Source organism: Bidens hawaiensis, unplaced genomic scaffold (assembly GCF_021521415.1).
Source record: "Bidens hawaiensis isolate Kalapana, Puna unplaced genomic scaffold, B.hawaiensis_p1.1 tig00000055_1, whole genome shotgun sequence".
Taxonomy (NCBI): Eukaryota; Viridiplantae; Streptophyta; class Magnoliopsida; order Asterales; family Asteraceae; genus Bidens; species Bidens hawaiensis.
Window position 1 is genome coordinate 6,404,208 of NW_027491016.1, and position 26,655 is coordinate 6,430,862.

The 26,655-nt window shown below is 36.7% G+C and overlaps 1 protein-coding gene across 1 annotated transcript; it reads left to right on the forward strand.

The window, feature by feature from the left end:
• Positions 1-2,399: 2,399 nt before the first annotated feature.
• LOC143534217 (transcription factor bHLH96-like) lies at positions 2,400-6,511 on the forward strand. The gene is made up of 3 exons (XM_077028786.1): positions 2,400-2,867; positions 4,571-4,972; positions 6,393-6,511. Exons 1-3 carry the CDS (start codon positions 2,400-2,402, stop codon positions 6,489-6,491), a joined length of 969 nt encoding a protein of 322 aa, XP_076884901.1. The 3' UTR covers positions 6,492-6,511.
• The last annotated feature ends 20,144 nt before the right edge of the window (positions 6,512-26,655 follow it).

Sequence of the window (26,655 nt, forward strand, 5' to 3'; positions counted from 1 at the left end):
AAATATGGATTTGACAAATCTGTCAAGATTGTGACATATTTTATCAACGAATGAGCAACTTTAGAAAATACCATAAGACAAAAATACACGCACTGCAAATTATTGAGACATGATTTTTTTTATGTAACGCCATGCTTTTGGATGTCATGTGCTACGAAGAAAATGTACTTTTTTCATGGTAAATTTCTTTTAATTTTAAGTGCTCGCACTCAAGACCTTTTGGTAACCAATAGATTTTGTTTCTTCTATTGGGTCACCAAACACAAAGTTTTGATTTAATAGTAGGTACTATTGTTATAATAATAAAAAGAGTTTATTTAATGCAAAACCAAATATTGTGACAGAACAAAATCACAATGTAATACTTACTTATTTTTTAAGAGTAGAAAAATGAATTAGGCTTCAGTTACTCGGAGCCGAGTTTGAGATTTGAAAGTAGAGCACGAAAAAAGTTAAATGTTTATGTGAGCTTGGACTCAGCTTAACTCGTTTACATTTCTATTGATGAATACAAGTTCTTTTGCACCAAATTTGTTTTGACCGCATAAAAATTCATAATCAAAATTTATGTGTGTGGTATGTGTGGAGATTTAAACAAAAAAAATTAAATATAAAGCTTCCAATTATTTCTATTAGTAATTTTTTTACTTTTTACATACAAATGTTTGTGTTACATACGTAAAAGTGACTTTGAATGCACACTTTGTATTTCCAACACTCGCATCGTTGCTTGTGAGGCGACTTTTTTTAAGCCTTGCTTTGTATACTACTGATGATGTATGACGTTATACGTTTGTTAGCATTGGATGCTCAAAAAGATTTGAATTAGTGACGTAGGTTAATCCTAGAAATGAGTTCTCCTCATTAAACTTACAAAAGTAGAAAACATCATACGAAATGATATAGTTTATTAAGTCCTTAAATTTTCTCCCTTCGACTAATATAGGTCTACTTGCACTATTTTCTATACATAAATTTTTTTAGCTGTCATCACGTATATTGAATTTTTAAAGTTAATTACTCCCTACATAGCTAGCGTAATAATTAACAAGTACTAGTTTAACAGGCTATTAACTACAATACTTTAGTATCTGAACAGAAGATACATTATTCCTTTAAGATTCATCTCAGTACCCCTTTAACATTCATTCATCTTTTCTTTTTACAAAGTGAGAGCACTTTCTTCACCATTCCAAACTGCCAGTGTTTAACATTCAATCTTCAAACTTTAACCAATGACTCATAAGGATTTCATCATGAGCTTGAGTCACATAGTGAACATATCTATCACCAACATCATGAGTAACACTAGGGTACAATCATTGTTGTGTTGAGATTGGGCCACTTAGATCGACACTTAACTTTGTTTCTTTAAAGCTCTGTATATACATATATGTTTATGATGCATTCCCAAAATGAAGGTTAAATCCTCCACATGGCTCAAATGAATGAACTTACGTGCCTTCATCATTCATGTAACGAACTTGTAGTGAATCTCACAAGATTTAGTACAACCATCTTTAAGAACATATACTGGTTTCATATGTTAAAAGTTCACAAGTTATCCACAAAATCAACATACATATCATTTTACTTGTGTATTTTCATCTCAACACACTCGCCACATTTTATCAGGTTACATTTTTATATATATGATGTCTCATCCTTGAGCTTTAGTAATGACACAAAACCCAAGTTATTCTTGTAAAATCTCTTTCGGCACTATCCTTTAAAACTTATCAGTACAATAAACTTGATGAATATGTGATATTTCATACTCTTTTTAAAAGAAAAAGAAAATAAAATACTCGTCTTGCATTTTCATAATATTATTTATCGTTTTCTTTTTTAGAATAGTATTGATGGTTGAATGGTTGTGCACATAATTGAGTGTGCATGTTTTATCCAGTGTAACTTCTTGCTAGTCTAGTTCTTGTTTTTTTTCAATAAAATGGGCCATTCATAAAGAAAAACGTAGATACAATACAAATATTCTATAGTTTCGTAAATTAGTTAAAGTTTTTAAATCCTTACACCTTGATACCTCAAAACCTATTTTAATTATGATTTTAAATCAAACTTTAAAGTTTAAATATATACATGCTTCTCTTCCTGTTTTCTCTCTCTAGAGTTTACTTGCAACGTCACGTGTAAACTTACTGTGATTCTTTTTGTTTCATTTTGGGTTCGTCTTTATAAGGAGAAAAATCTCAAGCCATTGTTCAAGAAAGATCAAAAAGCCTCCTTTGTTTTGGTCTTCGACTTCTTCTTTGTTTTAATTTTTCCAAAATAGCCTACTCTCAAAGAAACTCCAACAAAAGAAACATAAGCGCACACACAAACACACAAATCTTTCCCCTACTTAAGTGCGTACATATGCCAGTTTAGAGTTTACAAAAATGGCATTAGAGACAATAATCTATCCACAGTGCCAAATTGGTAACTTTGGATATGATTATTTGTTGCATGATCAAGATCATATTTTTGGTGGGCTTTTGGAGACTACCAATAATATTATTAATCATCATCATCATCAAGTATCAGAAAGTGTAAATGCATATTTGGGGGATTACTCTTCATCTTCTTCAGTGATGCATGTCAATGACCGGTGGGATCCTAAATCTTCGCCCGAATATTGTACCGGCCGGGGTGACATGAAGATGGAATCAACAACCGAAACTGTGGCAACTGCCACGGTCTCGGTTGGTGGTAGGAGAAAGCGAAGGCGAACCAAGAGTGGTAAGAACAAAGAGGAGTTGGAGAATCAACGGATGACTCATATTAAGGTGGAGCGCAACCGCCGGAAACAGATGAATGAATACCTTGCCATCATCCGGTCACTCATGCCATCTTCTTATGCTCAAAGGGTAAGAGTTAAACTAATTGACAAGATTCATCCGGGTATTAGAGTAATTCCTAAAACTATTAAAAATAAAAAGTGAATCTAATTAATACACAAAAATGTTAATTCTAAAAGTGATTCTAAACACAAATTAGTGTATGTGTATGGATTGTCATACATAGTTAATCCACTACTTGATCATGTCCATGCATTATCTATAAGTTATTATGAATCTTCAAAATTTTCGAAACTGTTATTAGTTCTAATTACCTTTTAGGGTTTTACTCTACATTTGTATACTGGTTGTTAAAGAAATATACTTAGTTGGTAAATAGGAATACAAAAGAAAATGAATATAATGAATACACTACTTTATACATATTCTAAATTCAATAGAAGACAAATGAGTCATATCACCGTGAACAACTTCTCTTAAACTTGCTATTATTAATGCCTAAACATTATTGGCATTCTTTGAATATAAAACTCGAATATATCTTTTATATATCTTTTCCAATTATAATATTAATTTAATATCTATATTTTATATTTTTAATTCCAATAGAAAAGTCGTCATCATATATCATACGTATATATTTTTCTTTTGCTCCATAAGAATGTTCTTATGTAGTTAATTTACATGCATATATACAAATATTGCGAAAATTTTCATTACTAAATACCCTTATCACTTACATTCTAAATCACAAATCCTTCAAATTTTGGATTACCAGTATATTAATCTTAAAATATAAAATTATCAATGATATTTACATAGGATTAATTCTTTCAAATTGATATAAAATAATCTTAATGCTATATATAGAATTGTGTCTTGGGAATCATATGCATTGTGCTCTGTGTATAAATGACCTGTGATATTTGTTCTCCAACCTAGGTACCATTATACTATATATTAAAGGAGAAATACTATTTTAGATATATAATATAGTTTTGCATCTTACTACTTAAATTTTAGATTGTTTTCTTTAATATATAGTATGGTTTTGCATCTTAGTATTTGAATTTTAGATTGTTTCAATTTAGTCCTCTCAAGTTTTAAATTATTTTAGTTTTGATCTATGGCATTTCTTTTTTGCTAAACTTTGTTTACTTTTCACTTTAGCATCCCAAAATTTTCATGGTTTTAGTATGTACCTTAACATGTGTTTTTCTTCCCATATAGTTTTTTGTTATTACTTATACATTTAAGTTATTGATTCTTTGGTAATATTTAGCATACGATATTTTGAAAACTTTAGTGTGCCGTTATGATATGCTCATATTTTTATATGTCATGTCGTTAAAACGAAGTTGTATTCGCAAAAAGTTATGTAAGTTCCGATGAAAACGAGGATTTTTTCGCAATAGAATATTTTTTTGTATTGTAACCACATACCGAGTGTCGGTACCACATCAATGGCGTAATGAGCCGAACCAATACCAACCAAGTCCTTTTGATAGTTAGATAAACTTTTATTTTGTTGTGCCGAAGTGATATTCGTTACGATGTATTTGTGTATTCGCGTTTTAATATGCGGGTCCGTTGTCGAGTTCCCCACGCAAAGCGCGTCGGGAACACTCTAGTTTCTTTTATATCAAAAAATATATATATGTATATTTATCTTGATCAATTTAATTTCTTGAAATTAATATATATATATATATATATATATATATATATATATATATATATATATATATATATTTGAATTGTTACTTTTTCAGGGTGATCAAGCATCAATCATTGGAGGAGCAATAAATTTTGTGAAAGAATTGGAGCAACAACTACAAACCCTAGAGCTTAAAAAAAGAGCCAACACCAATGGTTATTCTCCCCCACCAACCCCACACCCCTTTGATTATTTCTTTGCATTCCCACAATATTCTAGTCATCGAACTAGCGACCATGCTGGTGGTTCAGCCGCCATCGCCAAGAACAGGCTTCCGGCTATGGCAGAGATCGAAGTGACACTGGTGGAAAGCCAAGCAAACATAAAGATACTATCGAAGAAACGGCATAATCAGCTCTTGAACATGGTGGCTGGTCTCCAGTGTGTATCGCTCACTGTTCTTCATCTGAATGTCACCACTATTGAGGAAATGGTTCTCTACACTGTTAGTGTCAAGGTTAGTGTTCATATTTTTCTTCCATACATGGAAACAAATTTGCATTATCAACGACTTATAACTTATTTTTGATGGACAAAATCCATCAATAATCACCAAATAAATTTAATAAGTCCAAGAAAACAGAAAAAAGAAAAAAAAATACGCTAAATGTATTAATTTGACATCGAAATAGAAGACAAACGGACAACAAGCAAGCTGCCCCACTAGCCCAAATTAAGACCGGGGAAAAAAAACTAGGGTTATTTCACCGCTGATTAGGCCATGGGTATACATTCACGCTTTTTAACTACATTTAGGCACCACATCACCTATTTTACCCCATTTCACTTCACCTCATGCTAAGGAAATTATTTAACCCCTTTTTACCTCTCTTTATTTAATGTAAAATTGATTCTTAAATTATTTTGTGTGTGTGTGTGTAGAGGATTTTAATGCCCGTAAATATTTTAACCCACCTTGCATCTAATGCCCCTTAACCGATGAACGGAGTGGCATGCCACTCGTTAATCCTTGCCAGCTCAGCTTTTAACGCCTTGAACGTTAAGATATACCCCTGTGCCTCATGCCATATTAGCGTCGGCATTTACCTTCACTGACAGATCCGTCCATCGATTGTTATTCGTCTTGTAGTGATATTATCAAGATTCTCATGATATATATCTGTAACTAGTTTTATCATAATAATAAAAAAAACATAATGCAAACAAACACATCTTTGATTTTCTCTTTATAAATTTCAATTCCCACACATGATTATATGCAGCATCATCATCGTACTCAGTAGATCCCACCGATAACAAAGCTGTAATAGGGTCTGAGGATGGTAAGATGTAGACAGTCTTACCTCCACCCCATAAAAATAGAGAGGCTGCTTCCAGTGAGACCCCTGGTTCGATCCCACTCATTATATGATAAACCGTTAAAGAAACATATTATACATTTTTTTTGGCTTACACAAGATTAAAGTATAATTAATTTTTTTTAAATTACTCCCTAATTTCACTAAAAACTGTAGTTAGAAGTTGAATAAAAACGTATTAGCAAATGTTGATAATAACTTTACAAGTTTATACTCTTTTGTATATTCCCTTACAAAATATGTTTCAAGATATTAAAATTCAATTTAAACGAAAACTAAATGTTGATGGGACTTCTTTTTTAAGTTGATTTATAAATCTCTAATCGTTGCTTCACAGAAAGATATCAAGATTCACATAATCACATGTACTTGATTTTTTAAATAAATTTTATCCAAGAATATGCTGAAATTGATAACAATTAAAACCAATGTTTTTATTTAATTAATAGTAAATTATTGATTGTGTATGTGTGTGTATATTTTTGAACAGTGATTGAAAACTTAATTAAAATATCGACTTTTGTTGTTAATTAGTTTTTATAATTAATTCGTTGACAGCTTGAAGATCGATGCCAACTGAGTACGGTAGATGAGATTGCTGATGCTGTCAATTGCTTGTTGTGCAAAACTGAAGAAGGGTCACTATATTCTAATTAGTCAAGCTCAGCTAATTTTTTAATTAATTAATAATATGGCTTTTTAATTAACTGTAAGCGCTCAAGGTGTAACATCTATGGATTTTTCTTGCAAAAACGCTAGTCTTTTATGCTCGTATTTAATGAAGTTCTCGTATTTATTTCATTGTCTACATTTATTAATGTTGAATTATGTGTCATTTATCGAATAGCATTATGCGTAATTATATGATTCTATGTTCATTTCATTATAATTATGCTTAATCATTAATATGACACGTTCAACCGAAATGCCTAGATTAATATTTTATAGCATGTAACAAAATATTTTGTTATTATTGTTTTTATCCTAAGTATTTAAATTTATCATGTGATTTAAAAAATGAAACATTCTATAACCTTCTGTATTAACCTTGTTCCACAATTAAATTTATCCAATTCTTATAATTTAAAAAAAAGTCAAAAAAATAAAATAAAATAAAAAGTGCCGTGCACTTTTGAATGCACACACATATCTATTTTTTTATTTATTATTATTGTATATATTATTATCATTATTATAATTAGTTTATCTCTTAAGTTTTAAACAAGGTTTATCTCTATCTAAATCATATTCAAACCTCAACTTTTGTTCTATAAATAGAGCCTCTCATTCTCATATTTTTTTCACACCAAATCTCATTCTTTCTAAGCATAATCAAGTAAGTTTTACATGTTTTCTTAGTTGTTCTTCATATATCTTTGATTTTGATCTTGTTCTTTTGAATTTCTTTTAGTTTGTTCCTATGTTCTTGAGTTTTCTTTTGAATCTTCATAATTGTTTATATACTCTCACCATGATTATTATAAATTGTTAATAAAACCCTTACTTTTTGCTCTAAAAGATTATGATGATCATGTTATTTCAAGAAATCATAATTATTTTCTCAAAATCTTGGATCAAAGTATAATTTTTCCATGAACAACTATGAATATTATTATGATCTTCAAAAACTCATAAAGTTATCATAAACTAAAAATTACATTTACATAATTGGTCCTTATACTTTCATAAATGTCAATAAATACCCTAAACTATAATATTTACACTTTAACCCTATACTTTCATAAATGTCAATAAACATCCTAAATTATAATATTTACACTTTAAACCCTATACTTTCCTAAATGTCAATAAACACCCAAACTATATGATATTACATTTTAACCTCGTACTTTATTATTTATCAAAACTCTTCTAAAACATTTTGAGCTAGTATACAAATAGAGTATAAACCGGGTATGTATGTATCTGACAAGCAAACGGTTCTGTCGAAGGCAAGAGTGGCGTAAATAATCCCATTGGACCCGTGACTCTTACTTGGGAATCAACATGCTAGAGGTCATGCTCTTGGTTTAGAACATTATTGTATACGACACTCTAACTAATTTAAAGTTCATAACTTAATCTAGGGCATCTCGTAACCGGTTCAACAAACTCTTGTTCGTGTTCGTGTTCATCCATCAAACAAGGTGAGTTCATAGCCCCTTTTCATGCTTTTAAACGTTTTATACTTCGGGGGGAAACATGCAACTTATTTATTCTATGTTTAATACATGCTATTTGATTCAAGCTTTGTTTCATAATATTCGTTATGTGTAATCATTACAAGTGTATACTTAATCGCATGTACAACCATTAACTTGTTAAGCCCGTGGGAGTATGATGATAGATCTATTGGCCGGACCCGCCCACGCAGGCCTCGGGTAGAGGCCTGTGTGTTCAGAATCCGACAATCGTTAAACATTAAACATAATAGTCTAATCGTGGATTAGACGACTCGCTAAACGTGTTAGAGGTTTGGTTGTAATCACTAAAGTATACAAAGTAACTTAACGCATATGGAATGTTTTCAACATAAAACTTATTTTTAAAACCTATGTTCTCACCAACTATTTTTAGTTGACACTCTCGCATGTTTTTCAGGTGATGTAAATTAAGTTATGAAGATTCTTGAAGTTTTATATAGGGGATGAGTCAGACTTAGAAGTTTAATGAATAATTTGCTATATCATGTTTTCTATTTAGATTATGTTTGGTATGAACAATGTGTTGGCTTATTTTAATGTGAGTTTTTACATTTAATACCATGTGCATGATTTCAATCTACGCACGCCCTGACGTTTCCGTCTTCGGCCGGGGGGTGCGACACAAGGTTATTACTTATTAATTAGCGGTCTTTATTTTCATCTTCTACATTTTTTTTTGTGTTTTTCTAATAATATTTGGTTCAGAGAAATGTGTTTTAAAGTTTAAAACATCTAATGCAAATAGCAAAAAGATCTAATAACATGCTTAATTAGGGTTATCTAATTAATCCAGATTTACAGTGGCAAAGTATATAATGAAAACCCATTTGAGTTGTGAAAACCCTATGTAACATCGTTTTTTTTGTTATATGTAATATATGTTGTTACATTTAATACAAAATATCGAAAACATAAAAAAAATGTTTTGCTATTTTTTTTACATTTTTTTAGTAATTTTTATATATGTTTTCAGGAGAGATAAAATATAAACAAACTTTTAAATTTTTTAACTTTAATTATGTGGCACAAGATTTAATCTTTAATTAAAAATATGTGGTTGAAAATGAGTTTCTAGAGTTTTCACAACTCAAGTGGGTTTTTATTCTAACCTAACCCATATATATTAACCAAGCATGAAATTTGCCACCGAGTGTCCGAAGAAATTTGGAAATATTGTAAAAGTTAAAATGGTCAATACTTAAATATGTAAAGTTATATTTAACTGAGTTTACAAAAAGAATATGAACTGAAGTAGACTCATGTGTCTTAACAATCTTTTAAATCTCATTGTATACCGTTAATAAATGGGATTTTTACATATTTTTTCTTTCTAAACCATTGAAATTACATATTTCTCTAAAATACAAGTTTTTAATGCACAATGTATAATGTTCTTTAAGCATGATTTGAGGAAATATGTAATTTCAAAGTTTAGGAAGGAGAAATATGTAAATACCCCTTAATAAATAGTCTAAATCCAATGCTTTGGGATCGGATCATCAAGTGTCTTAACAACTGGCTGGTTACCGGTTAAATCATCAATTTGAAAAGAACGGTCTTGCCATATGTTTACCTTTTTACCTTTTTAGTAATTGCATAAATGGCTCTAGTGGTTTGACCATATTGTTTGACCAAAAGCTTGTTAATGTTTATAAACATATAAAAAAAATTCTCGTATTTACTATAATGATTTGTGAAAATGCAAGCAAAATCGTCAATATAAAAAAAAATATTACATTAGATCGACTTTATTTAGTTATAAGATATCATACGGCTTACTTGAACGTGACACGCTTAAAATATTATAAGAGAGACGTGAAAATAAATCAACCAAGTAAAATGTATAGTTTTTTTTTATTTATTTTTTGAATAACAAAATTTTCCACTACTTACACGGCAAGGATTTGAACATAGCACCTTAGTTTTTAATTAAAAGGATAAATACCGTATCACTAAACCATTGGATCGTAAGTAAATATCGTACACTTAAATACCTGAGTATTTTCACAAATGATAGAAGATGATATTGCCATAGCATAGTTCAAGATATGAAAGAAAAACGAAAAGGGTTAATGATCATCATTGATCTGTCTATAAACACTAGTTGGTCATACTGAGAACTGTCATAATTACCGAATAAAAAGAAAAAAAACAATTTATTTTAAATTCTTTTGTGATTGTGAAGAAAATTATCGAAAGATCTCCGGTGAATGCACTAAAAACATTTTAAAAAAATCAAAATTGATAATGTTTGTCCATAACTCATCGATGATATTGTCACGATGATTCTTCGGTTATCTATCCTTGGATTTGTGGCAAATGATCTTTCGGCAACCTTGGGGCGTGATATTGTCACGGTGATTCCTTCGGTTATCTATCCAACAGATTTCGGTCATGCTCAACCTAAGTCGTCTGCTTTAAGGAGGTTCAATTCATATACAAATTTTAAAATAAAATAGTGTTATTTTATTAGTAGTTAATTGCAGTAAATAAATGGGTTAAGTTCTATCAATTCTTTTGTCACTATGTAGTCCAGCCTTTTTCATTATGAAAGAGTGTGGTTTCCGGTGTTCGCACATTAGTCTGTGCATTAAATGACAATATGTGCAGGCCGAGTTTTCAATTGTTATTTTTTATGGGCTTTTCTATACACACAGGAGGTTTTTAAGAAACACACCCCTATTGGCTATATGTATCCATGGCATATATGAGGTGTTTTTTAAAAAGACGTTTTTTTTCTTTTTATGTTAATTTTATTTTCGTTTTAATTTAATTTATTTATTTTGATTATTATTTTTATTTTGTTGTTTTATTAAAAAAACATTTTTTTTATTGATTTTCATTATCAACCATTAGCTCGATTTAAATTATAATGAAACAATGTAAATAAACGATATTATACACACAACCATTACAACAAGTTTGTACAAATAATAATAAAATGTAGAAATCTATCTAAATGGCATTGTCACTAGCGTGCTAACAGGCGATGATTAAATCTTAGGATTTATGTGATAATAAAAACACACAAAAAACCGCCACCATGTTTTGACCACGAAATGAGCACATTGGGCGTTAGGCGCGGCCACGAGGACGACGACTACGATGTTGTAGCATAAATAAACACAAAAAATAACCACAATTACAACAAGTTTGTACAAATAATAAAGACGTTTTTTTTTCCTTTTTTATGTTTAATTATATTTTAGTTTTAATTTAATTTATTTGTTCTGATTATTGTTTTTTATTTTGTTGTTATATTAAAAAGAGATTTTTTTATTGATTTTTGTTGTCAACAATCAACTCGGTTTAAAAATTATGACAAAACAATTTAGTAAACGATACACACACACGCAACCATTACAACGAGTTTGTACAAATAATAACAAAATGTAGAAATCTATCTAAATGACAGCGTTACCAGCATGCTATAACAAGCGATTAAATCTTAGTATTTACATGACAATAAAAAAAACACAAAAACACCACCACCACATTCTGATCACAAAGCAAACACATCAGCCGCCAGGCGTGACCGCGAGGACGACGACGACGACGTTGTACAATAAAAAACACGAAAAACCATCACCATTACAACAAGTTTGTACAAATAATAACAAAATGTAGAAATATATCTAAATGGCAGCGTCACCATGTAGGGCCCCGTTACCGGTAGCCCTACTTTCGTGTTGGATTTACTCATAAACACAGTTCTAAATATCAGAGTTAATTAAAACATTTACGCGGAATATAAAACTTTCATAAAACTTTACATAATTCATAACGTGTCTCAAAACATCCTTTGTCTTTCAACATTAAAGCATTAAATTAAAACATCATAAGTCTTCAGATGCCAGACTCTTGTTCAGTGCCATGTGTCTCCTCAAGCGAGCTGCCTCATCCTACTCACCTGCGTGCATACTAAAAGTCAGCTACGCTGAGTGAGTTCTAGATAATCACATAATCATACCATTCACATAACATTATATTCTTTCATTCATACTTTCATACTTTCTTACTTTCTTACTTTCTTTTGTATTAACTTACCTTCCTATCTTACGTTATAAAAAGCATTACGACCTACATTCCTCGAGTATTATTAGGGCTCGGTACCCTCCTTCCTCGAGTATTATTAGGGCTCGGTACCCTGCTTCCTCGAGTATTATTAGGGCTCGGTACCCTCCTTCCTCGAGTATTATTAGGGCTCGGTACCCTCTTTCCTCGAATATTAGTAGGGTTCGGTTCCCTAGTTCTCGAATATTAGTAGGGTTCGATTCCCTCTTCGTTACCATACAACCATACATTATCATTTCTTTCTTTTATTATCTTTATCACGTTCATACACATAAACATACATATCATACTTACCTTACACATAGCGTTACAACCTGACAGTACGTGCAATATCTGAAGATCGTTCACGTACCATCAAGCAATCATTCATACATATCATATCATTCACATAAGGCATACACTTATCTCTTAGGATAAGCGTATTAAAAAAACATATTGAGTATGCACACAGCCCCGAAAACATAACACATAAATGGGGCTAGAAACTCACCTGAACACGGTTACGTTCACCGTTAATCGTAATCCCTTTCTTCAGTTGTGCACGGCTGACTGTATAACAAGTATACGTATCAATTAACTATCACTTCTCATAATGTATTTCTATCTTTATATGACCCACAACGAACGGGGGTCCGGGGGCAGCGCCCCTGGCAGCGGGGTCTAGGGGCGGCAGCCCCTAGCAGGGTCCAAGGGGCACAGCCCCTGGCTGGGGTCGAGCTGCCAGGTCAGCTTGGAAAAATTTTATTTCCATTAACTGTCTTAACACATTTTTCATTAGATTTTAAATTTATTTTCTAAACGAACTTGGCTTTAGGCGAAGTTAAACCTCAGGCGAACTTAGCTTTAGGCGAAGTTAAACCTCAGGCGAACTTATCATCAGGCGAACTTAAACCTCAGGCGAACTTGTCATCAGGCGAACTTAGCTTGCAGGCGAAGTTCATCAGGCGAACTTAGCTTGCAGGCGAAGTTCATCGCTTGAAGGCGAAGTTGCCCAGATGAAGGCGAAGTTGCCCAGATGTCCGCTGTTTCGGTTTCTGATCAACATTTCGGGCGATTTTAACACCCTTGTTAAGGTTCAATACTACCCGCTACACTTCCCGACCATTTTCGGTCGTTTATACACTAAAAGCTCGGATCTTTAAACTTCCAATATCAAGAATCATACCTTTTGAGCTTGTTTGGATCTCGTTTATCTTGGTATCACCACTAATCTTTCTCTCTTACCCGGACCTCGCTCGATCCTTCCTTCTTTCTCGGCCCGGCAGGCGGCGGTTTTGGGTGTGCTTGGTGTGTGTGTATGTGTGTGTTTAGGAGAGTGGGGGAAAATGAAGATATTTTGGGATTTTGGGGGTATTTATATCCCTGAAATCCCATTCTCATTTAACCCATCTCAATTAATCCAAGTCCAAGACCCGCTCCTTCCCCGACATTAATCAATTACGCGAAATCACTAAACATAACTTCCTTTATTCATCATTAAAATTTTAGGATGTTACACACCAGCGTGTTAACATGCGATGATTAAATCTTAGGATTTACGTGACAATAAAAACACAAAAAAAACCACTACCATGTTCTGACCACAAAACGAGCACATTGGGCGTCAGGCGCGGCCGCGAGAACGACGACGATAGACCAAGCTTCAGACACAGGCTTGATAGCGACGACGACGAAGGTGACGACGATGTTGGTGATGCTGCCATTTAGATAGAATTTTACATTTTGTTATTATTTGTACAAACTCGTTGTAATGATTGTGTGTGTATATATATCATTTATTTACATTGTTTTGTTATAATTTTTAAATCGGACTGATCGCTGATAATGAAAACCAATAAAAAATCCTTTTTAATAAAACAACAAAATAGAAAAACAATAATCAAAATAAATAAAATTAAGCTAAAACTAGAATAAAGTTAACTTAAAAAGACAAAAAGAACGTCTTTTTCATATAAAGGGGTGTCTATAATTTTTTCTAACTTTTCTATTAGTGTTAAAATAATACCATCACTCTTTTAACAGTATTCTTTATTTTTTTTTTTATTTTTTTTTTTTTTTGTATTTCGTGTCTATATAGGACATGACAAACTTTGTTTGGAACTAGAAGACATAAGTATATTTTGTTAGTCAAATTTTCATAATTAACTAGTTGTGTGAAATCATTCTTCATTGAATTTGACGTTTGGCCTGTATATTAAAAAGACATTAATTTGTAGTGAATACTGCTTATAAAATATATAATTATGTTCGATTAAAATTTTGTTGTACGTTAATTAACTAGTAGTGATAACAAACTGTGGTTGTATATTGTTGTCGGAGTACGATCACAATAAGGGAATTCATATAACCAAAAATAAAATGACAGCTTGGTAACATGCAGTCATTAATATTATGTTAAAGAAAGCTAAGAGCACTTTTTCATGACAAATTTAGCATTACTTTTAGTTGTATATAAGCGCCTTTCCACCAAGAGGGTAACTGGACTAACATAGTGCTTTAAAAAAACAAAGGTAGGTTCAAATGTGGTTAGCTAAGACAGTTAAATGTACACTAAAAACAATAAACATCCAAAACAATGGGTTAAACCTAATGTTTTATCATTTCTATACAATTTTTATATTTCTTGATCTCACATGGCATCTATAATATATATAAATGAAAACCCTAAAATCCTACATGTCGTGATTTGATCGTTCCCCCCTTTTATGAAAGCCAACAGATTGCTTGATTTTTAAATGGAAATCTCTTATTGATTTAACCAAAATTCATGGGTATGGGTCTTACAAAAACCAGATAGCTCTTAAATGGGTTATAACATCTCATTAAATTAAAAATTAATCTCAACAATTATTTGATATGAAAATCTTATAAAATAGGGATATTCTAAAATTTAATATCCAATTTAAAAAGAAAAAGATATTATTTATAATTAATAAACCATTTTATAGTTAAAAACATAAGCGGATCATGGGTTACCAAATCCATATAGCTTTTAAACGGGTTATAACATATCATTTATTTATGAAACCCTTTAATCATCAAACCCTAAGTATATTATAACTTTCTTACAATAAAGAAAATTAAAATCCAAAAAATAAATATTAAAAAACAAAAAATGTAAAACAACCATTCTCTCAAGCCATCAGATTGCTTTATTTGTAAATGAAGACTTCTCACGCATTTGACCCGAATTCATGGGTAAAGGTCTCACCAAACTCAGATAGCTCTTAAACGGGTTATAGCATCTCATTATATTAAAAATTAATCTTATCAAATATTTGATATGGAAATCCTATAAAATATGGATATACTAAAAATTAATATCCTATTTTATTTAAAAAGGGATATTATTTATAATTAAGAAACAATTTTATAATAAAGAAAATAAACGGGTAATTGGTATCACCAAACCCAGATAGCTTTTAAACCGGATTATAACATATCATTTATTTGTGAAACCATTTTATAATCAAACCTCAAGTATATTAATTACTAACTTTCTTACAATAAATAAAATTAAAATCCAAATATATAGATATATAAATATTAAAACCGAATAATGTAAAACAACCTCCGTGATACGGGGGATAAAATCTAGTTATATTTTATAAACAAGTTCTAAAATAAAGGAATCATCTAGCGTCTACTCCCTAATGGTTCGTGTCGCGTGTAACACCAAAATTAGCTGCAAAGTCCTGTACTAGGGGCCACTACAACATAAGCACAAAAGCATAAAAGTGAAAATATGACCAAAACCCAACAACTAATTACCCATTAGAAGGATAAGAATGAATTTTGTACATAAATTCGGGTTGCCTCTTGAAAGGCTTCGTTTATTAATGAGTCCCTAGCTAGACTCCACCCCTAATTTAATTTCTCTAGAGAAGGGTATAGGTTTACCTCACGATTACTCAAGTGGTTTTCACTTAATTTGATTTCATTCAGCATGCTCAGTTTAAGGTATTTATCGCTGGCCTAGTCAAATTCCCAAAGTGTGGCCGTCAATTATGTTTAAATACGTAGAATTTAGATTGGCGGGAAAATACTCAATGATAAAACGTAGAAAGTTTTTGAAAAATTTAAACGACCCAGGCTGGTCAAATTCCCAAATTGTGGCCGTCAATTATGTTTAAATAGGTAGAATTCAGGTTTTCCTTAATAGCGGCATGCGGCCTGACCCGTATCGTGGGTGGAGAGCACGCTGCTGGTGTCGGCTACCATATGCAGATATTTAATGGACACACGACTCATTTAGATTTCCATTATGAATGAAATAGTATCAAAATCTTATGTAAATTGAAATATAAACCCTTTAAGTGTGGGATAAAAACATGTATAATTTTGCACACTATCATATACACATATACGCACATGACTATTCAAACACTCGTATTCCCATAAACTTTTTGGCATAAATTTGAAGGTGTAATTCAGGCTCGACAATCTGCTCCGATCGAGATACTGTTGTTTGCTGTACTATATGAAACAGAAGTGTTTTAAGTGAAAACACGAAATCTTTAAAAAAAAACTGTGTCAAGCACATGCTCGACTTTCTTTTCCTCTATCCGTTCTTCACATTTTATTTATGTTGTAACCCACATTTGCTCATTTCAAGTTGTTTCCATTTTTTTCAATTTGTATTGTATTATTCATAATATTTTTGAATAGTATCCCTACACTATGAGACATAGAAACTCAAATTTCACTTTATTTATGTATAATATTAAAATGATTACTCTAGAAATTACTCAATGTGCAATAATTCAACTTTTGAAACGCATTCTCATCCAAGTGTAGAAAGGTTATAGCCATCGGGTAAAACACTCCTTTTAACATCAATAATTAGTGAATCCATTTTCCATCATGTTGTCCTGCTGTATTATATTATAAGCCATGTCATTATAACAAGGTTGTTATATATTTTTTCCCATTCATATTATATGGGTAAATCATGTGAAAAAACGTAAGGTCTTATGTTAAAAGAGATCGACTTTAATGTCCAGATGTAACATCATATGTCATATCTGTAGGTTTTACTATTGGGATTTGATCCTCCTACACCACCTCCATATGTCTATACGGCTCGTATAGGCCTATACGGCCGTATAGGCTACGCATTACTAATAGGGGGATAAAAAAAACAGTTTTTTTCAACCTATATGACCGTATAGACCTATACGAGCCGTATAGGTATTAAATGGCTCGTATTGCCATCTGACACACCATAAAACCTATACGGTCGTATAGGGCTATAGTGCTATACGACCGTATAGAAAACTTTTGCAAAAAAATGTTTATCAGTATGTTTTGGCCAAATGTTTTCTTATTTGCTTAATCATTAATTGGTTATTGTGTATAGACTATTATAAAATGTAACATAATATAATTTTAAACGAATGTTCTCGGGATACAACTACAAATTATTTAGCCGAGTATTTGTGTAAATGCTAATAGACAATTTATTCTATTTTAAAATGTCGTATTTAACCAATTATGTTATGTACTTATAATACATTAAAATGTAAGATATTAACGTATTAATATTTAAAACTGTGTCCAAAAAATTGTCTATACGGCCATATTAACGTATTAATATTTAAAATTTTCAAAAAATTGTCTATACGACCATATACTATACGCCCCCGTATAGACACTATACGGCCCGTATAGGGCTATACGAGGCACTACAAACAATGAACAACAAGCTTCGACACAAATTGACATGATTCAGATGCTATACGTACCGTATAGTACAATACGAGCCGTATAGAAAAAAATTGATGTATGAAGATTCTAGATGATGTAGGAGGGATCCTATGCCTTGCTATTTGATTGTTACGCGAATGCATGCAACCACACTTTTTTGTTGTTTTATGTAATAGAAGCAAATGCATGTTTATATCTAGAATTATGTGAAGAGAAAAGACTTTTGACTGTTTGGTTGAAGTTAGTAAAAACTAAAAAGATTGAATCCAGCGACTTCGATCCACTATTCATTGAAGCCTTGTGACTTTAAATATGTTATATATCTTCGATCATAACCAATTCTATTTATCAACGGGGTTGATGACCTATTGACAAAGAAAAAACCTTTTAAATAATTGGGTTTGGGAAAGGAAAGTCGTGGTTCAAAGGCCCACAAACAACAAATAAATCGCCATTAAGAAAAAATCGAACTCAATATATTCGTTGAAGGGTAAAACTATTTGTCTATTGGATTACAGTCTAGTTTGAAAAGTTTGTATCAAATTCTGTTTTGCCTTCTATTAACATATAGACAGCCCTAGTTTAGATGTTTGTCGAATAAACTGGAACTAGGAACTTTTAGACAAAAGGATAACAAGAGTTATCTTCTCCAACTATAATTTGTTAAGTTATTGGTTAAACAAAACATCCACAATCAAAATCCGAAAAGGTAAATGAAGAGGTAGGTCCCAGCAGAGCCCAGTTGGACCCGCAAGACTCACCTTGAAGAGGGACGTCTGCGCAACGACCAACTGCTTCCGCAGGACCCACCATGCTCAGAGAAGACCTTACGCGCAGTACGCCAGCTGTACCCGCAGGGAAAGCCTCCCAATGGTGAAGTACCCCGCTTGTTCCCGCAGTTGCGGATACAAGCCATCAGGGAAGGCTACCCGCACTGATAGCAAGGCTACACGCACAAGGCACTAACTCTTGCTACTTCAGTAATGTCACCTGAAGGAATGAGCAAGGCGGGAATACTCCCGCCCAAATGAGCCAGTCCGTATGCTTCTGGAAGATCTTTTGTACTATACCTGCCAAGGTATGGGCAAAACAGACGATCTGACCAAAACAGCCCATGAACCAATCACAGGGTGACAGCTCACCGACAACAGTACGAGGAGGAGCACCCTCTAGTACTGTTTGTCACTATTAGCCGCTGCCTACTCACCAACCCTTACTATGGGACGTGCGTAGCCTACAGTTGGTGGAACAGTGCATAGCCGGCAGTAAAGGAACAGTATACAGCCGACCTTGTCACTATCGGCCGCAGCCTATTCACCAACCAGCATGGCTTGTGCGTAGCCCACTGTTGGTAGAACAGGAATACTATTCAGCCGGCTGTACCTTCTTGAAAACCTACATTCGGCTATAAATACTCCAACACCTTGGAATGGTAAGGACATCATCTGATATCTCATTATCTTATCTTCTCTAGCAATCTCTTAATATACACTTATATTCAGAGCAATCTAGTCTGATTCTCACGCCAGAGGGTGGTCACAAGGAGGAACCCCCCCTTCTCAGTGACGAGCTTACGGTGTCTGTTTTGCAGGTCACCTGAAGAACAACTTTCTTTGCTGGACCTCATCCTCGTGGGAAACATCTATTTAACCCCCAGATTATCCGTAATCTGCCCGGGGTCACTTAGTGTTTCTTCATTGGCGTCATCCGTGCATAAAAGCTAGAACTAATTCTTAGTCTTTTCAAAATTTCTGAAGAAATGGTCAACGTTACTCCGGTCCCAAAGCCGGTAAGTGACCAAGAAACCCCGGTAACCACAACCCCAGCAGCTGGGGGGAACACCGGCGGTTATACAAATTTTACGAACACTACCCCGGTTACCCAAGCCGGGACAAGTGCAGTAAACAATATTTCACTGGGGTTCACTGATGCCCAGTTGGAGAAACGGACGAGGGTCCCTCGCCAAACACTCGATCAAGTTAAGGCGTGGGCCGAAGCACGTCAGAAAGAGTTCCAAGCTGAGTTGGATGAACGCTTGCGTTCACTTCAACAGGCTGACGAATTCGGCAGTACTCGCCAACATCTCAACATGAACAGTGAGTGCGAGTACTCGGACGATGAGCGGGAAGAATCCGATACCGACGCAAACCCTCGCCATAAGGCAAAAGGGAAGCGTAAGGAAACGGACTTCCAACCGACAAGGAATTTTGGAGAAACCTTTAAACCAACGAACGCGGGAAAACCCACGTGACTTCTCCAAAACCTTTAGACCAACTGCTGCAAATGCAGGAAAGTCCAAGTTTGCAAGGGACATTGCGGAAGCAATCGCCCCGAGAAGTGCCAAACAAATGTCCAACATCGGCACTTATGATGGTCTATCCGACCCAGACGACCACTTGAACAGATTCATTGCGGGGGCAACCGTCAGTAACTGGACGGAACCCACGTGGTGTTATATGTTCCAGATGACTCTGGTTGGAGCGGCCAGGGCATGGTTCGATCGTTTACCGGTCCACCACATCTATGATTGGGCGGACTTTCAGAACAAGTTCAGCCAACACTTCAGCCAACAGAGGAAATATACTGAAGAACAGTGGACGATCCTCAACTGCGTTAGAGAGGAGGATGAATCTTTACTAGACTTCATCACTCGCTTCAACTCCAAAAAGCCGAGTCTGGGCAACATAAGTGAAGATCTTGTTCGCGCAGCTTTCATCCAGGGCGCCGAATACCCAGAGCTTATCCGCACATTGACGGGTAAGGACGGCATACCATCCATATGGGATGCCATCATGACGGCGGCCAAGCGCTTTGCCGAGAAGGAGAAGCAACTGGGAAGGGATCTTCCCCAGAGTACACACCTCTACACGCAAAGGACTAGAGAAAACAATGTTCGAATCGCCCGGCAGAACAAAAAGAGGAAGCTAGGTATTTGACAGTCAAGGGTAAACTTTGACACCTCATCCAGCTCTCACCCTCTTGTTGGCGGAAGAGATAACACACACCCTTCAAGCCGAAAACACCTGTGGACGCCACTCACCAAAAGCGTCACGGAGATATTTGCCACCGAAAAACTACCATGGCCAAAAGCTCCAATGATCCGGCAGCGACCTAATGCGGATCAAAGCAAATCCTGTGACTTCCATGGGACAAAAGGTCATAGTACGGAGGAGTGTACATCCTTGAAGGATATTGTTGAAACATTCGTCAAGGATGGAAGACTTGCACACCTTGTGGCATCAATCAAGAAGGGAGGAAGGAATGATAACCGGTACAGAGGCAACGGACGAAAGCCCGTTGACATCAGCATCAACATGGTTCATGGCAACATCAGAGGAAGAAAAAGGCGAGCGACAGAACCATGCGCGTGGAAGGAAACTGAGGTGCGCTTCCCGCGAGTGCCAGGAGGACCCAGCAAAGAAGGCCCTATCGTCATCAAAAGCCAGCTGTGGCACTACATCACTTCTCGCACTCTTGCTGACAACGGCGCCTCGTCAACGGTGATGTACAGGCAGTTCTTCGACAAGCTAGATGACGAAGACAAGGAACGCCTGGAAACGATCTACGCCTCGATGGAAGGGTTCGACGGCAGCACAAACACCCCCCCGGGTATCCTATCTTTCCCCGTCACTCTTACGGACGGGAATCACTCACGCACAGAAGACGTGGATTTTGTCGTGATGAGGAAGCCACACCACACATACGACATTCTCTTCGGAAGAGACGGGATGGCAAGATTCAACGCCGTGGTATCTTCAGTCCACGGCATGATGGGATGGCCAACAGCTGAGGGTGTAGCGATGATCACCGGCATTCCCCAGGTATGCATCGTATCTGTCTCATCTAAACCCAAACCAAATATGGCTAAACCAACCATCACCGAACCGGAAAGATGGGCCTTCAACGGCAAATACCCTGACCAGGCTGTTACCATTGGCCCAACAGTTGTTGATCCCACACGCACCTTACTCAAACGCTTACTACAGAAAAACGCTGACATCTTCGCGTGGACACCAGCTGACATGACTGGTGTACCCCGAAGTAAGGCAGAGCATAAGCTCAAGTGCGATCCGGCTGTTACGCCAGTCGTACAAAAGCGCAAAGTAATGGGGCCAGAACAAACTAACGCGTGTAGAACCCAAGTCAAGGAACTCCTTGACGCATGCATCGTACGCGTTAGCAGATATCAAACATGGGTTGCAAATCCCGTTATGGTACCGAAGAATAACAAACAATGGCGCATGTGCATAGATTTCAAGGACTTAAACAAAGCATGCCCCAAAGATTGTTATCCGTTACCCGAAATTGATCTTAAGGTGGATTCGTTAGCACCGTTTCGCCTTAAATGCTTCCTGGATGCGTATAAGGGGTACCATCAAATCCACATGGCCGTTGATGATCAGGACAAAACCGCTTTTCGGACGCCCGATGGCACATTTTGTTACCAAATGATGCCATTTGGACTTAAGAATGCCGGGTCCACATACCAACGCCTGATGGACAACCAGTTTCATGCCCAAATTGGGAGGAACTTGGAAGTCTACATGGATGACTTGGTCATCAAAAGTCCTGACGCAGAAGCGGTGTTGAAAGACATCGAAGAAACTTTCAACACGCTCAGGAAGATAAACATGAAGCTCAACCCGAGCAAGTGTGCCTTTGGAATGGAAGAAGGGAAGTTCTTGGGGGTCATCGTCACTAAAGATGGCTTCAGAGCGAACCCTGAAAAGGTCGAAGCCATTATCAAAATGGAATCACCTACTACCATCAAACAGGCTCAGACACTGAATGGACGACTAGTCGCACTTAATCGCTTTTTGGAAAACCACGCGGATAAGTCGTTTCCTTTCGTGTCAACGTTGAGAAACTGTTTAAAGAAAACGCACTTCCGCTGGACACCAGAAGCGGAAGCAGCTTTTCAGGAGATTCGGTCACGCTTGATCGAACTCCCAATGCTCACAGCACCAAAAGCGGGGGAGGAGTTAATCCTATACCTTTCCGCAACAGATAGAGCAACCGGGGCGGTCCTGCTAGTTGAACGGAAAAGCATCCAGATGCCAATCTATTATGTCAGTCGTATCCTAACAGACGTAGAAACCCGGTACTCTACCCTCGAAAAATTAGTCTTAGCACTTATACACGCTTCACGCAGGTTAAGACGATATTTCCAGGGTCACCCAATCACCATTCGCTCCAACTTCAAACTTGCAAACGTTCTACGCAAACCCGAGTTATCGGGACGCCTAGCCAAATGGGCAATTGAGTTGGGGGAATACGCGATAAAGTATAAGCCAAGACCAGCCATAAAAGGCCAGGTTTTGGCCGACTTTATTGCGGAAGTGCCTGCATCGCGGGAAAAAGAGTGCCAAGAAGAGGCTCAACCCTCTCCAGCACAGGACATCAATGATGTCTGGCGACTCTACACTGATGGAGCAGCCAGTAACGAGGGTTCAGGCGCAGGGCTGAAACTAACCAACCTAGCAGGCCAAGAATACACTTACGCTATTCGACTGGATTTTCCAAGTATGAATAACGAAGCCGAGTATGAAGCATTCTTGGCCGGGCTGAGAATTGCGCGTAAGATGGGAGTGAAACACTTGGAAGCCCACGTGGATTCCATGTTAGTAGCCAACCAAATCAACGGGACGTACACGGCCGTGAACGACACAATGGCCCTGTACCTCGCACAAGCAAAAACTCTTATGCGCGATTTTAACGATTGCAAAGTCATACATGTCAAGCGTAGTGAAAACAAATCTGCGGATGCGTTAAGCAAGCTTGCATCATTAGCCTTCACCCACTTGGGAAAGGACATCCGCATTGAATTCCTCGAGGCACCTTCAGTCCCGCACAAGGAAATTTGTGTCATCCAAACCGGCACAGAAACGTGGATGACACCAATAATAAATTACCTTGCGGCAGGTACACTACCAGAGTCAAAAACACAGGCAAGAAAACTACGCTGTAAAGCACTGAATTATCAACTCATCGATGACATCCTTTACAGACGTAACTTTCTTGGCCCACTCTTAAGATGTGTGGACAACCAAGATGCTGACTACCTCCTAAGGGAAGTACACGAAGGCATCTGTGGAGTACACGCAGGTCCACGCGCTGTTGTAGCTAAGCTAAACAACGCGGGATACTTTTGGCCGGGGATGCATACAGATGCGCTGGCATACATCAGAAAGTGCAGGTCTTGTCAGCTCTACGCACCCAACACGCATCGCCCGAAGAATGAACTTGTTCCAGTCACCTCTTCATGGCCATTTCAGAAGTGGGCCATCGATGTGACAGGCCCATTTCCTACAGCAGCAGGAAATGTTCAGTTCCTAGTGGTAGCCATCGACTACTTCACCAAGTGGATAGAAGCAAAACCCTTAGCCCAAACAACCGCGAAACATATCAAAAAATTTATTTGGGAATTTATTATTTGTCGTTTTGGACTTCCACAGAATTTGGTGAGCGATAACGGCACCAACTTTGCTGACAAGAAGCTACAAAAGTGGCTGGAAGAACTCTAAATCACCCACACTTTTACCTCAGTGGCGCACCCGCAAGGTAATGGTGAGGTAGAAAGAGCAAATAAGAGCATCGTCGAAGGCATAAAGAAAAGACTCTTGGAACACAGATCCGGCTGGGTGGACGAGCTTCCGCACGTCCTTTGGGCAAACAGAACACTGAAAAAGGCCAGTACGGGAGAAACCCCGTTCAGTCTCACTTATGGCACTGAAGCCATGGTCCCGGTCGAAATTGGTTTACCCTCACCAAGGGTCTTGATTCAGCCAGAAGACAATGATGCGGAAAGATGGTTAGACCTTATGCTAACCGAGGAACGCAGAGACTTAGCCGCAGTGCGTGAAGAGAACTACAAGCGACAAATGCAAAAGTACTACAACACGCGGGTAAAACTCTGCAACTTCAATGTAGGAGACTACATACTGCGTAACAACGAGGCTTCGAACCAACAACGCCCAGGAAAACTGGCCCCGGTCTGGGAAGGGCCATACATTATCAAAGAAGTTCTGGGAAAGGGCGCGTACCGGCTCGAAAGGCTCGATGGCACTCCCATCCCAAGAACATGGAATGGAGCTCAATTACGCAAATGTTACATGTAGATCAATTCCAAACTTGTAAAGAAAAGCCCTAGAGCCACTTCTAATGGAAATGATTCTCCTTTCACAATGTGTTGATAGCCTTACCTTTATACTTATGAACTTCCCACACTGATGTGCCGGTATTCACCGCATAAATATGGGAAGAAGTCGTTACGTGTGGAAGGCGGCAAAACCCGCATAAACACAAAACGGTAAAAATTTCAAAAGTTTAAGGAAAACCTCCACGCAGGTCAGATGTAGGCAAAGTTTAGCCATCCTACTAAGTGCAAGTGACGGTCTTACCCGCACAATCACGAACAAGGAGGCAAAACTTCAACCTATTATCTACCACGTTCAAAGGTTAACTTATTCTAAACACTTAGAAAATTTCAAAGGAAAAGATGAGGAAAACTTCCACGCAGGTCAGATATAAGTAAAGTTAAGCCATCCTACTAAGTGTAAGTGACGGTACCCGCACAATCATGAAAGAGGAAGCGAAACAAACTTATAATTTGCCACGTTAAAAAGTTAACTTATCTAAGTACTAAAGAAATTGCTAAGTTAAATCAAAACATGCGTAAAATAAACAAGGCAAGGAATTAACACAATCTTTATTCCATCAAAATTCAAATATTACAAAGATTGCTGGGTGCATACCCGCATACAAAAGAAGCTATACAAAAATAAAAATCTACTCTAATGGTAGAAAGGGATCTTCAGGATCAAGCTTCAGGACCACTTCCACTTGGACCCGCACCATCAGTAGAGCGTGGCGGTTCAAGGAAAGCTTTAAGGATAGCTAGCCCATCATCAGCAGCAGCGACTTCGTTCACCTTCTCCACCACCGGATGCGGGAAGGCGGCATACTGGTTCATTGCTTGGTCATAAACAGCTTCAGTATCCACATCATACAAAGGGAAGTTGGAAGGCGGGATGCCTTTCTCAACAAACCCTAGACCAAGCAGGAAGCCGGCCTTTTCCCCATCCTCATGAGAAGCGTTGAGGGCTGCGCTCATGGCATCGTCGTATGATGTGTCCGTAAAGACTCGATGCACAACCTACAAGAAAAAATACAAGTATTAAAACCTTTTCTATTTACAAAGAAAAGCGTAAAGACATTATGAAGTTAAGCTTACCTGAGACAACGCTTCTCGAAGAAGCCATTCCTTGGCAACCAGAGCCTCTTGGAGGGCGGCTTGAGCTTGGTTACGGGCGCGTTCGGCTTCACTTTTATTGAGGTTGGCAAGCAACACTTCCTTTGCAGCAGCCTCTTCAACGCCCTTTAGCTTCCGCTCAGTGTGGTCAAGCACGCCCCTCTGGTCCAAGATCTCTTGGAGCTTCTTGGCGTCTTCCATCGCCAAGGCATCATGAGCCTGTTGGAGCGCCTCTAGTTTGGCTTTAAGTTCCTCATTCTCGAGGCGTAGAGGCTCAGCAACAGCTTCAGCCTTGGTGGCCCTCTCGGTTGCGTTCCGTGCAGTTTCCTTAGCCAGCCGAAGCTGTTCGTTAACAGCTTGGGCAGCCTTGGAACGGGCCTCGAGCCGGGCCTGAACTTCAACCTCGAGGGCCTTGAAGGCCTTCTCCTTTTCCGCAGCCACTGCGGTAAGCCTCCTATTCTCCTCCCGGACATCCCGCGCCTGAGCTACTTCTTGGATGCGAGCTTCTTTTAACTTGTCGTTTTCACGACAAAGCAGCTCGACGCGCGGCTGCATCCGGGCCAGGAGAACCCGAAGCTCATTGGTT

Coding starts and splice junctions, on each gene's coding strand:
- LOC143534217 (XM_077028786.1), top strand. CDS start 2,400: ATGGCATTAGAGACAATAATCTATCCACAGTGCCAAATTGGTAACTTT. Junction 2,868..4,570: donor CATCTTCTTATGCTCAAAGG/GTAAGAGTTAAA, acceptor TTACTTTTTCAG/GGTGATCAAGCATCAATCAT. Junction 4,973..6,392: donor TCTACACTGTTAGTGTCAAG/GTTAGTGTTCAT, acceptor ATTCGTTGACAG/CTTGAAGATCGATGCCAACT.